This window comes from Uloborus diversus, chromosome 10 (assembly GCF_026930045.1).
Source record: "Uloborus diversus isolate 005 chromosome 10, Udiv.v.3.1, whole genome shotgun sequence".
Lineage (NCBI taxonomy): Eukaryota > Metazoa > Arthropoda > Arachnida > Araneae > Uloboridae > Uloborus > Uloborus diversus.
Window position 1 is genome coordinate 134036780 of NC_072740.1, and position 18624 is coordinate 134055403.

Consider the following 18624-nt stretch of genomic DNA (forward strand, 5'->3'; position numbering starts at 1 on the left):
ATTTTTTTCTGGTTTTACTTTTTTTCGAAACCCATCCTGCGACAAGTATTGAACCCTCAATTCTAAAATTTTAGTTGGTAATAGTAAAAACATTCCGCCCTCTTCAGAAGAAAAAAGTTTTGAAAAATACGCAATAGTTTTTTTTAACAATTTTTTTAATGGCAGAACACAACGCGAGCTGTTCGCTTGCCGGCTGAGTTCCGAGTTTACCGCATCACGTGATCCAACTGAAATCGTTTGCCTTCTATTCAACTCTTTTTTTTTTTTTTTTTTTGCAAGCGCTACTTTTTGAACACTACGGGGAACATAGAGCCTTTATTTTTGAGGGCTATTTTGATTAAATAAAGCCCGCGATTTTTTGCATGATCTTCGTTACTGTTACGAATTGGCGGTTAGGTTAGGTAGATACAGAGACAGATAGAGGTTGAGTGGACAAAAAATATTTTTGTTTTCGAATTAATACTTATATAAATAAAAAAAGATTGTACTGTCAGGAGATAGATATGCGCAGATCGTATAGATTGATAGATAGACAAATGTAGAGGTCGATATAGTAGATGGACAGCAAGAAAGAGGCATGCCCGTCATTTAAGGAATTTCAACGGGGTGTTAGTGACCCCCCCCCCCACACACACACCATCACTTTGAAAAAACAATGCTTTCACATAAAAGTGGAAGTGCTTTTTGTTATTTTTCGACAAAATTTGCATGAAGAGTACGTCGTTTGTGTCTCCCCCTCCTTCAAAAATATTCCAAACGACAGAACTGGAGATAGATCTAGAAAATATTTTATTCAAACTACTAATGATATAGATTGATTGATACCGCCACGAAATTGTTTAAGCAGCCGCCGAAGGCGGCAACATCGGTGTAAAAAGGCGAATAATAATATTGAGAAAAAAGCGAAAAACATTGATTAATACCGTCGCTAAATTTTCTAAGTAGCCGCCAAAGGCGGCAACTCTGGCGCAAAAAGGCGAATGGCGTAAAAAGGCGGACCAGCTGGTCGCCGCAGGCGGCTAGTTTTAAATAATAATTGAGACAATCTAATATGCGGTGCGGCATTTATTTAGTTAATATTAGGCTTATTTGTATTTTAAATGTTTTGTACAATTAATCAAGTACATGCGGAGCAAAGTGAAATAATTTTATTCGTTTACTCACTCAATCATTTACTAAATCACTTGCGTGTTTATTTATTTATTAATTCATTTACATTTCTTCATTTAGAGTAATTCACTTACTCTTTCTTTTACCATTCATTCAATTATTTTCTTATTCTTTTATTCATTCATTTAGTTTTCTTCACGCATTAATTAATTAAATTATTTGTTTGTTTCATTATCTTTTCATTTATTCATTCAACCTTTTATTTACCGATTCATTTGATCAAAAAAAAAAAATTATAATCGAACAGAATTTTTTTTTTTGAAAGTTATTTTTTTTTTTCACTTTACCCCATGACAAAAAAAAAAAGTGAAAATTTTTTAAAGAGGCAAATTAACTGCTTAAAAAAGTGTTTCAATACAAGTTTTGTCATAAAGTACAATGTTCTTTCTTTATGTACTGTAATTTTTGAAACAAATTTTAAAATTTTGTTCATTTTGAAAACGCTCAGTTAACTATTTCACTTCGCCCCACATTCTTTGTTTTTGACTTTATAACACGAACACCTGATTTCGCCTATTCAAAGACGGAATCAACTAATCACCGAGTAGCTAATGAATCAGCTGTTGCTATTTTTTCTGTGTTTCAAATCAAATAAAATTTCAAACATATGTAGTTTACTTACCTTGGGTTATCACATTCCCTAATTGATCGTGTGATCCCTCCTCCACATGATCTGGAGCAAGGACCATAGCTTCGCCACTCTCCCCATTCACCATTTTGTGGTGGGGCGAGGTGAACTGGGTCTTGCAAACACTCTCCATGGATACAGGACTGAAATTAATAATTTCTTTAATCTCAGAAGTAAACTAGCACAGTCAATTACAATTAAAATTTGTTGTGACACAGTTGCAAAAATACTTACTTATGAAGGATTTACAGAAGAGTAATAGAAACTGTGTTTCCAAATGATCTCTCAGAATATACCAATGAACCATACCAATTATACTTCTAATGTCACAAAAATAACTACTTATTTTAGGAAAGTAACCAAACATATTCATTAGGTGAATGGAGTATACTGCCGTGTGCAGGTAAAGGGCAGTAACTGCAAATTTTTCATTTTTCGGCATTTTTGTCATCTATTTTACGTTATCTTTATTATACAAACTCGTTTATTTGGTTTCCACTGGAAAAAAGGCGCGAAAAAGACGTCTAATTCCAACATTTCCCTATCGTTAGTATTGAATCCAAAACGCGTTTCTTCAAATATCTCGAAAACTCATTTCTGCAGATACTGCCGTTTACCTGCACACGGCAGTGTACTTCAAAATATACTATCTAAAAAAATGTTTCTGTGAAAATTTCAACGGGAGATGGGTGACAAAATAAATTATTTTCGCTTGAACGGGAAAGAAATTAAAAATTAAACATAAGATATGGTTACATTAAACATTCAATTACTTTATCACTTCCTTGTTGTCATATTGAAAAGTGTTTTTGTGCTGCACAAGGTTCATTATCTTTACTAATAATAAAGCTGAATGTCTCTCTGTCCGGAGGATGTCTGGATGTCTGTAGGATATCTGTAGGATGTCTGTGACGCGCATAGCGCCTAAACCGTTCGGCCGATTTTCATGAAATTTGGCACAAAGTTAGTTTGTAGCATGGGACCTCGAAGCGATTTTTCGAAAATTCGATGTGGTTCTTTTTCTATTCCAAATTTAAGAAAAAAACTATCATAAGATGGTTAAATTACGAAATTACCATAACGTGTAACCGTAACATGGGCACAAGCCAATTGGCGAGATACGAAATTATCATAACGTGTAACCGTAACATGAGTACAAGCCAATTGACGCGAAAATTCACAATACATTATTTGTAAATACAGGCGAACCAAAAGACATTTTAATTTTTCTGTTACGGGCGAAGTCGTGCGGGTACCACTAGTATATTAATAAATCCACAATCAGGCTTCTGATTTACGTTTTCTCAAAAAGAATATTTTATGTTGTACACTGTATGACTACAAATAATAGGACACTTTCAAAAATTCACACGTTTTTTAATGATTTCTCAAGAAATGAGAGACCGATTGCTTTGTAACTTTTGTCACATAAAAGGTATGCTCCACCAGTCATTTTCCAATAAAAGTTATATCAACTTTGTGTTTCGGGGATCAGTAACAAAACTGAGGAAAACGAAAATGTTTTTCGATCATCATTCCTCATAAATAGCCGAAAATAATCTGTAAATTTCAGAAATTAGTTAGCTTACTGCGTACGATTATTTTGCATCCTTCGATAAATTATCACTGATATTCATGAAGATATAAGCATTTCTTTCAAAACTGCGAATTTTATTTGAAGAATATATTATCCTCAACTCATGATAAAGTTCCAGTTAAATATCTTAAAAATTCAGAAAGTTATCTGCGATCTAATGAGCCGAATTTCAATCATTCTTGGAGAGGCGACGCATCGTGAGGGATTGCTCGCAAATAACCTGTTTTTATCATTAATCGCACTGAACGATTGTAAGATAATATTGCAAACTTGCGAACGACCCCTTACGATACATCGCCTATCCATGAATTATTCTTGAAAAGGAAAGCCAAAAAGGAATTCCAAGAAATATTTCTCTTCAGAGCGATTAATGATAAAAACAGATTATTTGCGAGCAATCCCTCACGATGCGTCGCCTCTCCAAGAATGATTGAAATTCGGCTCATTAGATCGCTGATAACTTTCTGTATTTTTTAGATACTCAATTTGAATTTTATCATAAGTTGAGGAATCGAGTTGAATTTTAGATTATGGAAGTTATAAATTGCTATCTTTCGCGCATGCGAAGTGAAAAATGACTTTAAATATCCATGTTTTTTTAATTTAAATTTTATTTTAGAATTTGTTTTCTTTTGTATACAGTAAAAATAGTGAAGTTGACCACCATTGTAAGTTGATCACCTGTCAAAAATTGACCGCTTTTTTCAGCACGGAATTAGCTCTTATCATATAAACCAATCTCTGTAAGTTGACCACCTGTTTGATTTGACCACTAAAGTAGTGCACCGCAGGTGGTCAACTTAGACAGGTTTTACTGTACTGTCAAATTTTCCCGAAAATTTGGTAAGCTTTGATGGAAAACTTTGAGTATTATGAGCCAAAAAAACCTTCAAATAAAGTTCGTACTTTTTATAGAAGTGCTTATATCTTCGTGAATATCATTGATAATTTCTCAAAAAGTGTGTCAAATAATTGTACCTAGTAGCCAGCTAAATTCTGCAATTTACAGCTTATTCTCAGCTATTTACGATGAATGATGATCAAAAGACATTTTCGTTTTCCTCAATTTTTTACTGATCCCCCAAACGCAAGGATGATATAACTTGTATTGGAAAATGCCATCTGGAGCATACCTTTGATGTGACAAAAGTTACAAAGCAAGTAGCAATTGGTCTATCATTTCTTAAAAATCCTTAAAAATGTGAATTTTTGAAATTGTTCCAATCCCTTTGGTCATATTGTTAAATATAATTTTTATTTATTGATGATTTTTATGATCATTTTGCTTTCATTTTTTAATCACTATTTAAACTTAATGTGTTTAAAATCACGTATGTAAAATTTCCTTTTTCATTCTTACAACTTCTTCTAGATGCGTCGATGATTTTGTCATACAGTGTATATAAATGTTTTACATACACGAACGCCTCAAAACAATATTTACCTGTAAGTTAAGTTTTAGTATTTATACTATTGCAGTCGACAAATGTTGAGGAATTCACGATAGTGTTTATAAGGAGATGTTTTCTTGTATGTCTTGAAAAAAATTACTAGTTTAGGAAATACACCGTTAAATACTTAGAGAAGCACATAATTACGTCGGAAAGCCTTTTTTTTTTGTTGAAATGATTAATTTTGCAATGTGTTGACAGGATATTAGGGAAGCAAGTGACTGGGGCATTTCAGAACTATGAAAAAACTTGTCTGCGAAAGCAAACAGCTAAGTAATTCTGACATGCATATCTCTCTATTGACGCTTTAAAGAAGCTTCACTGCAAGCTTTATTGAAAACTTGAAGTTTTCCATGTTATCATCTAATAAAATTAACTCAGTTAAAAAAAGAGGAGCTGAAAAGTAGAAAGCGAAAAGAAGATATTACCATATATTTGTACCTCAAAGCCGGAAGGACGTAAGTCACATTATGGTAATTTTACAGGAGAGAGGAAAAACTTTTTTTCTGCAAAATGTGAAGGATAGAACGCGTGCTCTTTTAACCCTGGTAGAAAATTGAAGATGATTGTTTTAAAAAGAATCACGTTCACATGGCTCGATGAGGTATAGGCTTCTACATACAGTGCACTAATAACGAAAAATCAGAGTTTTTTTGCCTTCAGTCAATCTGGCTCTAAGGTACAGATATATGCAAATAAAACTGAATTCCAGTTTTCCTTGGTAGCGACAAATAAAAGTACAGACACTTCAGAGCTAGAATGGTGTTTATATTTTTGTTGAAAAAAAAAAATTTTCTCGACACGTAAAATTGAGCACAGAGCATTTTTTTTCATAGTGTTTAGTGTTTATTTTTTTTCACATATACGACTACCATACACAATAAAAAGCTAAAAACGTGTGCCATAACCTGGACAATAAATCTAACACATTGAACTTGGCTCATAAAATATCTGGAAGCAAAATGTTTTTATGCGTCATACATTTCTCATTGTTAATAATAGTTTTCGTAAAATTCACGAACGTTTGCAGCACATCTTGATACAACTTTCTTAAATTGATACCAGGCGTTTCATTTACGTTGTGGAACAAAATGCTAAATGATGGGTGGCTAGGGATTATAAATTATGAATGCAGCGTCATAATTCGTTTCGACTCGTACACAGCTGCGAAACGGAGCCATTTGCATAATTTATTACTCATTAAGGAAATATTCCAGAAAGCCATATAGCAATCGTTCCCTCCAGATGTCTTGAGACATTCAATGGAAGTATTTTGGGTATGTATTTTCTAAAACAGTAAAAGAAAGGACACGGAACGAATTTATTGCTGTAGCTCTGTTTCTACTACCTGTACGCTAATTCACAGTAGAGCTATATGAGTCACCTTGCATTCCTGTAATTATTTTTTAGGTGGATTCAATTTTTTTGCTACTTTATTAGCTTTTTCTTTTGATAAACTTGTAGTCCGAGCTCGTTTTGTTCGCATACATTTTTTATAATTCCAGTTTTATTCAATTCACAGTCAAATAAAATAATTTCTTAGTGTACAAATGAAAATGCAGGGGTGTCCACCCTCTTAGGAGCAAGAGACCCCCCAATGAAAAAAGCACCCCTCAAAACGACCCCCTAACAATTTCAATGGCGCAGTCTGAGCCATGACTCCCCCCCCCCCCCCGGCTCCCACCTAAAGCAAAAATATAAATCATATCAGAAATGAAAGATGAGTTTCTAATTCAAAAGGTGAAGACATGCTCTTTTATTTTGTTTTAGTGCTTTGACATTTTATTAACAATTATTTTAAATGTTTAAAATAAATTTCAATAATTCCAAAAATAATTAGAAAAAAAGAGTTAAATATTACTTTGATTCTGAACATTGTACAATTTCAATGTCATTTACACAAGGGTATCTTTATCTGAGTATTAGATTTACTGCGAAAATTGGAATATTTAGAGATCTATCAACTTGTTTGGACACAAATAGAAACTTTAAATGAAAGAACCATATTTAAAATTCCTATCAAAAATAATTTAATAGGCAGTTGTTAATTTTATATAATAATTTATAAGGCATAGCTTAGCGACTGATTAAACCTTTTCTTTTCTCACAGAAAAGAATTAAAGAAGCGCCTTGCATTACAAAATCCTTATTTTGGTTTTAATATCTGTAGCTGTTTATTCATAGCGTTTCTCCCCCGCCTCCTCCCTTGAGTTAAAGAACATATTTAATGCAAAATTAAACCTTATTTCATGAAGCAGGGGAATTATTCTATTAATCGAGGAACTTGAACATTGTGTTAATTGGAACATTTTCGGTTCAAGAATGTTTTTTTCAAATATAAGCGCGGCATTTCTTTATCCATATCTCGATTAAGCGCGGCATCCGATGACTTATAATTGTAAATTATAAGTCATTGAAACTAATTTAAATTCTTCGTATTTTCATGCTCTTATGGAACGATATTCTTCGTCATATTCCTCGGAGAAGTTAAATTTAACATATATCCCTATTCTACCACTCACTATTCTACTTTTCGTTATGATAAAGTTTACCGTATTTGTCCTTATACAGATTACCGATATTCAACAAAGTTGAGGCATATGCATAAAATACAGTAATAAGACTGTTCACATATGGGACTGCTAATTGCAGTTTTAATACTATCGGGAAATATTCAATGTTGAAATAAAACTTTCCTTTTTTTGTAGAGTTAAGTAAAACTTTTGAGGGAAACTTTCCATTTATCTTTCTTTGAAACTTAAAGGGTACTTCGTGAAGGTTCATTTGTCTTGAAAACTGATGTCAGAGATTGGAATAATGGGGGCTTACAATAATGTCTTAGCATTTCAGACATCATTAATCTACATGAGCTCCCCAATGGAAAGATTTCTTCGAGTTCATTTGTAATGCTGCAGAGTATGTACATAATAATGGGTATTTTATTTATTTTCTGCATTATTTGTTCTCTTCTTTGTGTTCATTTTATGTAATGTAATATTAATCATGTTATTTTACTTTTTTTGTAAGTATAATAATTAAGGATTATGTAATCCAAAGAGAGTTATAACATGTTTCTGACAAGTTTGGAAACAAAGCCATTTGTTCCCGATATATTTCCTGAAAAATAAAAAAAGAAAAGAAAGTACCATATTTTGTTGGAATTAAAAAAGTTTAGAAGATACAGCAGTTTATAGCCAGAAAGATTTTGAATTTAGATAACACATTTACCAACGTTTTTTTTTTCTTCTCAAATTTGGATAACTCATAAGAATAGCGATGCAAAAGCATTTGAAAAGCATTTTATAGCAATATTTCTGTGTTTTTAAATTTTTTCACACGAATTAATCTGACCATACACCAAAAAAATAGGGTTTGAAGCCCTTGCTATCTTCTGGGGTATTCGTGATGTGATCAATTCCGTAATCCAGAATTTTGAAGAGTTGGAGAAGTTCGAACATTAAATAATATCTTTTCAATCTAAACTGTGTATATGTGTAATCTAAATTTGTGTGTGTCATCCCACTGTGGTCTGCCCGGAAATGAGAAAGCCGACTTCTTGGTTAAGAAGGGATGTAATATTCTCCAAAGGTCTCGTGGACCCTTGCCGCTCCACTCTGCTGGATTGGAGATCAAGAGGGTGCATAGGGATGCGTTTCGTCGTGTTGCTTCCAGGGCTGCTGAAGGTAGACCCTGGGGGAGACTGTGCAATGAGACCCACTGTATCCCGAATTCTCCTCGAGCTGCTGCTGTGGCTGCTTTTAGACTTTTAACAGGACACGATTGTCTCAATGCCTATTTGTTCCGCTTTCAACTGAGGGATTCCCCGATCTGCACTTTATGCAACTCTGGACAAGTCATGGACGCTGCTCATCTGGACGACTGCTCTGCACTAACTAATTTTAATTGTGTTGTCGAGAAATATTGGAGAGCCCGCGGTTTTATGCCCTAATGGCCAATGTACCCGGCATTTGTGAAATAAATTTTGTGTGTGTATGTGTAATCTAAGTTTTGTGTGTGCGTGAGCAATCTAAAGTGTGTGTGTGTGTGTGAGAGAGAGAGTTTATCTTCTCCTTTCTCGATTTATAGTAAGATAATGGCATATGGCAGTATAACTCTATGTAAACTGTGTTTAATCAAGCAACTGGTACGTTTTTTCCTCTTTTGCGGATCGACAACTGAAACGGAAACAACAAAAGTTCAACATACTTTATCAGGTCCACATCTTGTACCATCGGCCCACGGCATATGCTGAGTTCTGCACCCTCCTTGAGTTATATCTTCCATGGTGCACCATAGTCTCTTGCACACTGGCATGTACGGACAGATTCGAGAACTTTTTCCAAATACGAGTTCACACTGATAATCCATATCGTACAGTTCCCCAGCAGCAGTTTTCGCATGCTCGAACCTCTCCAGCAAATCTTGCTTCGGTTTGTTTAATAAACAGTATCCATAACCTGCACTAAATAAGTAAATATTTTTTAGCATTAAGAATGAGAATTGCTTTCATACATTAGTCTATTGTTATTTCATTAATGATGCAGTTGTTAATTAATGCTTGTTTATAGTGCAACTTGTATACTTCACTCTATGGAGCTGTTTCGGACAAGCAATATTTCAACGCATTTGCTAATATCGATGCTATAAAATGGCGTCGTTAAAATTATTGTAGATGTAGTAATTAATTCATAACTTTAATACGGAGTGTCCGAAAAGTCCTTGACACATTTTGAAAATTCATAGAAAAGTAGCACATTGTAGTATCAATATGCGGTGTGCGCCAAATAACTTCACAGGTTCAAGAATATTGTATGACATCATAAAAAAGGAGAGAGAAAAAGAAAAAGGAAAGAAAAAAAAGTGTTTAAAAGCAAAATTTATATTGACGGATGCATCGTCATAGTAAGGAAGACAAATTATTACTGTAGTGATATTGCCGTGAATGGGAATTACATATATAGTTATCTTTCTTTTTATTTTTTTCCGATGCCATAAAAACTTCTTTAATCTATGAAGTACTTGTTGCTTTTCTATGAATTTTTAAAATAAGTCAAGAATTTTTAGGAAACACTGCAATCAAACATAGATGATATTTTAAATTATTATTGGGAAATGCACTCAAATCTATTTTTTACGGTGGATTTGGACCGTATAAAAAATCGCTCAAAACTTAGCGAGTATTTATGAAAGATTGTTTTCGCAACACAATTGTTTTTATGCGGTGGATAGGAACCGCAAACCATAAAATAACCCAAAAACTTACGAAATAACAAGGAATTGCTTTTTTAAACGAATTCAAGACACCGCAGCTAATAGTAATCTCGCCAAACCTTTTATAATCTGACTTATAAAATACAGTTTCCAACATTTTAAAAACTTAATTTTGCACGTGCAAAACTTTTCAAAATGTATAACCATTGTCCTTCTGTGATAAACTGGCTCAAAATCATTTTCATCTCTTGAAGTTGTTATCTCGCCCTTGTTTTATAGATAATTTTGTCACTTGACCCCCAATTTGCTGAGAATTTTCATTCACATCAAAAAATTTTCAAAAAATTGTACAAAAAGAAAAGGCCGCACAAAAACAGGTTTCAGATAAAAATTTCTTTTTTTTTATACGTGGTCTTGCTCTCATAACTGTTTTGTTACAACTGCACTTTCATCACAATGCAGCGACATGTTGCACTCACTAGCAGAACATACCTAAAATTTTTCGTGAAATTAAAAAAAAAGGAAGGTTTTAGGCAGATTGCAAAAAGTCGATGCTTGTTTGTGACTGCTACACAGTGCTGGAAGCTCAACACATACGCAGTGAATAAGGGTTTCCTTGCAGGTCCGAAACAAGTGTGTTAAATATTTTCGCAATTTTGTGCTTTGGTGACACTAGTTTTATGATTCAAATGTCAAATCTATGTTTATGAAGTAGCTCTTTGTTTATACGAAATACTTTATTTTTGCGAAAACAATTGTTTCCAACCCAAACTACATTTATTATTATTTTTTTTATTTTCGTTGCTTTTACTTGATTGAAAAGTTTTATGTTTCATAGTCGCCGAGTTGTGGTGAAAAAAAGTTTGCTGTATTGCTCTGCATTTTAATGCAGATTTAATTTTGCTTTAAAAAATGGTAATGTTAAAGTATTTTATTGAGGAGGGGGGACTTGTGTGAGCAATGACCGCAAGTACAGTCCCTGACAAGAAATTTAGATGCACTACAGGTTTTTCGTATTTAGAGTAGACTGACCAGTATCTGAACACTTAATCATATTTTCCTTTTCACGAATTCATGATATCGTAAACTAGCATTTAGCGCGTGTCAGTAAAACATTTTTTTTAAAGAGGAAAGAGGGGGAGGGGGGAGAAAACTGTTACTTTTCTTCGTCTATGAACTTTTGTTGGAGAGGAGCAGAAATGGGGAAAAGTTTACAGAGCCTAGTATCTGAACACATATAACCAGTGAACAAACACAGCATTTTGACTTGTTTCCCATTTGGAATAATTATATTGAATGAAGTTACTGCAGCCTGATATAAAGCGCCCACTGTTTTGCTTTATAGTGCTCACATTTTAAAGTAAAAACCCACTCACGAGTATTTTAGAAACTAACGAGAAAGTGAAGAAAAAGTGTTTTATCCACCAGTTTTTGTAAAAATATGACGAGTTCTCGCCGCAGTAGCCGTGAAATTGATTTTTCTACAAGAAATTAAATCAAAACATTTAAAAAATATCTCATCTCATGTTTTTAATCATACTTTGAAAAAATAATATTTTTGAAAAATGGATAACAGCCCTATTGTGCTCTTCTCCCACTCAAAAAAAAGAAAGAAAAGTAAAAAAGAAAAAAACATGGAAGAAAGTCAAATGGTTTTATATACATTTCAGGTTTTTTATTTGTAATCTGAACAGTTTTTCATAATTTTAGCTAAAAATGGTAAATTATTTCCGTAAATAAAGGTTAAAGTAATAAAAAAAGTATTTCCATCAGACATAATGAGGAGTAGAAAATTAATTTTTCTGCTAAGTTTTATACGTATCGTTTTACGCAATAAAAACATTCCAGCTCAAATGAATTTTTAAATCAAACCTCTTTTCATGTTTCTGAAGTTTTCTAAAATGTTTTAAATGTGTATATAATTTTTTACTTTCGAAAATAGCTACTTGAGATACACTGATTAATTGTATCTTAGCATAATGAAAATATAACTCAATTTTTTGCTGTTCAAAAAATTTGTTTTAATAATTGATTTTACTTGAGACTGAAGGATCACGAAAAAAAAAAAAAACTCACGAAGGTATTAGTTTTTTAGAGAAGAAAAACTGAATGTACGAGATTAGATGAAACCGAAAATCGTAATTAAATTTAATATTTGCTGAGAAAAATAACTTTATGTTCTTTAATATTTTAATATAGTTGTATCTACGTATGTTAAACTTACTATTTAGTTTATTTATACTGTAGCTGTGTGGAATAATTTAGCAAGTGTAACTCTTTTAGCTTTACACGCATTTATTTTTCGCTCATTTTATCTCTTTCATTTCGCTAAAGAGAAAAAAAAATGAACATCTGTTCAAAACTGTAGACAAAGTTCAAAGCTATTTACGGGCTTTCAGTTTTCAAAGTCGTCTTCATATCAAATAATATAAGATTGGTATTTACAAAAGTCCTGGAGATATTTCAATTCTGATCGGTTATTATGATCGTCTGAATCTTATCTTACTTAGGGGATGGAGTGTTTGGTCAACTTCTTAAGACGCACGGCGCCATCCTTCAAACGTGACAGCAAAAGTCGGGGAGTGGAGAAAAAAAAAATGCGAGGAAGTGCTTGTTCGATTTACCCACGCTGGTATTATTTTCCTCACATTATTTCACTTTCAAACTTTCTACCAGATTTTAAAAGATTAGCTGTAAATGGACTAAATGTCTAATTGCGTTTTGATAATAGTAATAACGATAATAACAATATTGGAACAATAACAATGAAATAAAACCTTTTAACAATGATTTCTTGTGCTACAAATATACTTATGATCTAAATTATCATTTTGACCAGGGCTGTAGAGTGGGAGGAATCGACTCCGATACTTGAGAGTCAACGACTCAGACTCCTTTACCCCAAAATTAGTCCGACTCCGATTCTGCAGCCATGGCAGAATGGCGGACTGTGACGAAGAAATATCGGCTGCAACTCTTGTAATTTATTCCATCTATATAGCCCCGACTCAAACTCCTTCACCACAAAATCAGTCCGATTCCACAGCTCTGGTTTTAACACGAAACTATGGTGAACTACTGCGTTTCGAAGCCTTTCAGGATATGGAGAGACAAGGTTCGATTCCCAATGTGGCTTTAAAAAGCAGATGGATTGAATTTCGAGACTTATTTGCTTCATCGGCTCCAATCAACTGCATTTTAGTACGGCTCTTGCGACGTCTAAGCTCGTCATTGTTTATGATTTCTTATTGTTGTTTGTGATTTATTATTCACGTTATGCATTTACGCAAAACAATGAGGAACAGTGGCCCATCCGAAATATGTATTGCTTAAGAGTTGACAATTTTACACACGTTTAGTCTTAATTATTCGTGAGTTTCCAAAATTAAACATTTTTATGTACTACCTCGTGTATATGGTTCCTTCATGTCTTTGAAAACGAATAGGTGGCGTCTTACTCTTCTTGTGATGTGGACTTCTTGTTACTCTTGGCAGAAATTTTCATAACGTTTGATATTCAATTTCAATCGATTTCCTAATAGCAAAACATACAGCAGTCTGCAACAAAAGTTTAATCAATAATGCCCCCCCCCCCCCCGATTTTTTTCCCCATTTTCTCTTAATTTAGCTGTTGTGTTTCATCTATTTTAAAATTGAGAACCATAAAATTGGGTTTCACTAATGAAATAATGTAAGTCGTACTTATTCATTGTTCGATGGTAGATAATACCATGTCTTAAATATTCAGAGCAGGGAAAAAATAAAAATTAATTTGATCCGTTGATAGCAAATAATGCCTTTTCTTGTGCAAGAAAAACCATTTTCTATTAAAAAATATAAAAGTATGAAACTCACACAATTTTGGAATAAAGTTATAAAAAATTTTTAAACCTCACGAAGTCTAGAAAAAAGCTTTAGAACATGCTGTGCAAAAACAGCGACATTGAATGTTATTCACAAGTACCAAAGAGCCTAAGAGAGAAGATACTAGAATAGAGCTATATAAGGACTGGAATGTATTGCAAATAAGAAAAAGTCACCCTATGAATACTTACTCAAGGAATGTAGTTATAAAATGTCTACTGCATTCCGACCAACTCCACGGATGACTGTTGTAGTCTAACATACGAGCCATAACATGAAGACGATGGCCATGTTTATGAAATCGGCTGCATTTTGTATCATCATCGTGCGGAATTCCAAGGCTGAAGATAGAAAACAAAATAAAAAACAAGGAAGATAATTTTCTCTTGAAGAATATATAAGGTTCATTCAAATGAAACCCGGTCAGTGCGCCAAACTTCATATTAGACGTTAGAGGGTGTCACGTAACTGTGTGTATGGAGGCACCATCTATTGTTGGAGAGACTGACGCAAGCGCAACGTTTGACGTTGCAAAGCGACAGTGTGGTTTCGGACCGAACAGAAGGTGATTACACAAGTTATCATCCACTGCGGAACATGTGTTTGTTTTTGACCACAAGGGCCCACTGCTTGTCGAGTTTCTGGAACGGGGAATCACCATCAATACCCAGTGTTATCAAGCCACTTTACATAACTTTAGACGGGCCATAAAGTCGAAGGTCAGGCATATGCTCCAATATTAGTTCATGGACAGAAATCACCTATGCGTCATGTAATTATTGCATTCCTATTTCATTGGCCACTTCTTGATGCGGTCATTATTTGTACACTCTTTTCTGAAACAGCCTTTTCCACTTTTTAAACAATTTCATTTTTTACTTTCGCAATTGTACTGTATTCCTTCATTTAAAATTATAACAAGTGTTGGCTTATTAAATCACTTTACGCAAATGATACCGTTATTTAGAAACAATAATTTAAGTAAATATATTTCAAACAAAAACAAAAGAAAGTAAAATTTGGAAGTCTGTGCAAAACGACTAGAAAAATTTCTATCAGGCGACGATAAATCTTAAATATTTGCATTTTTCAAAAGTAAAAACTGAGTTTTAAACTAATTTAAAACTCAATAACATTTGAAAATAAACATTAGTAAAGATTTAAAAGCAATTTTGCGTAAGAGTTTGAATGAAATACACAAAATGATAACTTTTACGCAAATAAAAAGTTTTTGTGACAAATCAAAGTACGTTTATTTTTCAAAATTCAATATCTAATAACAAAACTGATATGCATAATCACATGAGAAAATTGGATACACTATGTAAATGAAGTTCATTTAATTACAGTAAAACTTCAATGCTGTGTGAAAGAGTATTAAATGAAATGATTAACTAAAAATTATACGATTATGGTAAATTTTTGCTAAATATGCTCGAAATTCTATTGTTAAACTGAGTAATTTCTCTGTAATTTTCTCTTAGCTGATTGAAATATATCATACATTATATGAACTATATTTTGCTGTTGATTAGTGTAAATCGGCAATCGAGTGTAAAACAACTTACACATGTCCTATTTCGTGAGCAATAGTAAATGCTGCACTCAGTCCATTATCTTCAATGACAGCACAACTGCTTTCTTTATCACAGGCCATTCCGGATTGCGCTAAACCTTAAAAAAGAAATGTTTACATTTTTTACTAAACTTTACAATAGGGAAAGCTTTAAATTATGCACAAATAATATACTTATAAGTAGGATCTTCCCCGAGACATTATTTTATGAATGTAAACAAAAAGCCAAAAATCATATTGTATAAAAGTCATTTATGATATTTTCCTTTAAAAAAAATGACAAAATTTAGTTTCTCAATTTCGAAAATTACGTTAGGAACGAAGATTATATTAGATTTGAAATTTTTTTATTGAATTTCGGGAAAAGTAGAAGTGGTACAATATTGAAAAAAAAAAAAAAAAAAAAAAAAAAAAAAAAACTTCTCCTTCAGCTAAACGTCAGTGAAAACAGAGTAGCTTTTAGTAAGAGAACGTTCAAAGCAGAGTTAAAAATATAAACAGAATGAGTACAAGCAGAGTTTTTTTTGTTAAACAACATAGTTGATTATGCTTTTCAGTTTATATAAAATTAAATATTTCTCTAGAACTCAAAAAGTAAGAAAAAAAAAACAGACATACTCTTACGTTAAATACACCGCCAGCTCAGTCATTTCCAGCCGAGGACTGCAGTTTCGTGCTAATTAGCACTCATCAGCCCGGCATAGGAAAGTGACTGAGCTGGAGATGGAAAACCTCTTAAGGAAGCCAATAGTGCGAAACAAACTGGTAGCTAATATGGAATTAGCAGACCAAGGACCATGACTGAGCTGGCGGTGTATTTCACGTATCTCTGCTTTAGCCCTGGCTAATGGGCGGTAATTTACTGAATATATTCTTACGTTCTTAGAAACACTACACTGTTAAAAATTCAGGAAACTTTTATGGTAAATATTTCTGTAAAATGGAGTGTTTACAGTACGGAAAAAATCGATACATTGTACTGAAAAAAAAAGATCGCAGTGCGAATTGATACACCACGTGACTTACAGTGCGAAGCACATAACGTATTTCTCCTCACTCGATAAGCCCAACTGGTATGGTGGTTAGCAAAGGCCAATACGAAAGTCTCGAGTTCACACCTGCTGCTCGCATGTTGCGTTTTTAGACTCCTGTTGATTCTACTGTAAAGTTTTGCAGTAATATAGGATTTACGGTAAAAGTTACTGGCAACATGGATGCCAGTAACTCTTGCTACAAAATTTCAGGATTCTTTTTAACAGTGTGGATTGATTTTTCTTATATCACGAGTTTATACATAGTTTTACATTTACAAAATAATTTCAAGGACAAAAAGAAAAGAAAAAAGCAAATATGTTTCGCATGTGTAAAATTACAAATTCTGCTGAAATTAGAACGTTTGAGTAAAACGTAGCTATATAGTAGAACCTATTGTACAAAATGCGTTAAAGCATTTAAATAAATTCAGATTAAAACCCTTTTTGAGTATTTTTTTTTATTTATTTTGCATTAAGACTAAGGATCACAACTGATATTTAACCGCTTTTACATTCATATAAACCGTAAAACAGAACAAATACTAATATAGATTTTTTAATTTTTGCTATGAAACTAACTTAGGATGACTTACTGAGGGGTGCGCATTCCTCAAAATAGTGACAGCAGACCACTTCAAAATCTACGGAGCACCTCGCAAGAGCGATGCCCCCCAAAAGGAGACAAAGACCCCTAAAACACCCCCGTAAAAATGTCAAATGTACAGTCTACGTCATGACATCCTCGTGGACTCCCCACTTTCTACGTTAAAAAACTGTTGTTATGTATTTTGTAATGCAGATGGAGAAGAGCATTAAGAAGGGAGTGTTTGTGAAAAATTACAACCAGTACACAGATTGATTTACTTATTTTTTTCATTCAAATTTCATCATTAAAAGACATTACATGCATTTAATAAAAAAAGTATATCAACTTACCTAGAGTATCACATGTCTTCGAATGCCGGCACAAGTCTTCTCTTAAAAGGAAAAGAGTTACTTTCAATAATAGTGAATAACAAATTAATAAATAAAAAGTGTATTATAAGATTAAATTTAACTTCAACAGAATTACATCGTGCGGATTTAAACTGAATGACACTACATATAAATCATTAAAGTACATAAAAAATGTAAATTTCTCTAATTAGGTACTTAATATTGAAGCCTCTTTATTTCTAACAAGTAACTTGAACATTTAAACAGAATTGTTACTCCAGTTCAAAAATGCAATCGATTCCTACTTGACTAAACATTACTCTCTGTCAGAAAATAAGCGGTAGGCAATGTCAGCGCTCAGAACCCTTGGTTTTAAGCCATTTTGCCGTAAAGCAATTCTGACCGAAATGCTTCTGAAGTGTATTTGTCTAGCTTTAATGCAAAACGCCTTTAAAGAGACTTTTGTTACCATACCTAGCAATCTTTTATACTCATATGTAAAAGGACCTTTATATTCTTGCCAGTGTGCAACAGCTTTTAGTGGACGATAATTCTTTGAATACCGTTGAAAATTAATATATTCATGAATGATGTTGCTTCAAAAGAGTATTTAATTGAATTTTCTATTTCACAGTAGTGCTGTTTATTCATCTTGCTGCAAATCTACATTCCTACCATGATTGTTTGAATATCATTAAGCTAAGAGAAATTCAGTTTTAATGTTCTGCCTTGTAATATTAAGATATGTAAATAAGTTTTGTACAAGTTAAGGAAGGATAAAATAAAATCACACTTAAAAAAATAGATGCTGAATAGAAAGAAAAAAAAAGTCATTGCTCGTTAAAGCTATAGATTATGATACTTTTTAAGAGTTGTTTAACTGAGGATATGTATTTTATACCTGAACAAGAATTCAATAACGTATTTATTCATAACATTGGTTGGAATTTATTTCAAGATGGTATTGAAGCCGCGTCAAAAATCTTAGATTTAGTAACCGTATGAAATCTATTTTTCGTGTCTTACAAGGGCTATTAGAAAGTATCCGACCTTATTTTTTATGCGATTACCTAATGGATATGAATTAAGTGCACTCGAGCCAAATTTTTGACGTTTCTTTGTATGAGTGAGTTTTCCCCGTCCGTCAATAGCTCTAG

The 18624-nt window shown here is 33.0% G+C and overlaps 1 protein-coding gene across 1 annotated transcript in view; it reads right to left on the bottom strand.

Moving 5' to 3' along the window:
• LOC129231188 (A disintegrin and metalloproteinase with thrombospondin motifs 9-like) overlaps positions 1–18624 on the bottom strand; it is a 179464-nt gene that overhangs the window by 73515 nt on the left and 87325 nt on the right. Inside the window, exons 5-9 of the mRNA XM_054865435.1 lie at positions 17468–17508; positions 15490–15595; positions 14113–14262; positions 9053–9308; positions 1793–1941 (exon numbers count right to left, since the gene is read on the bottom strand). Of these exons, the coding sequence (XP_054721410.1) occupies positions 1793–1941; positions 9053–9308; positions 14113–14262; positions 15490–15595; positions 17468–17508 (702 nt within the window). The remainder of the gene's footprint in view (positions 1–1792; positions 1942–9052; positions 9309–14112; positions 14263–15489; positions 15596–17467; positions 17509–18624) is intronic.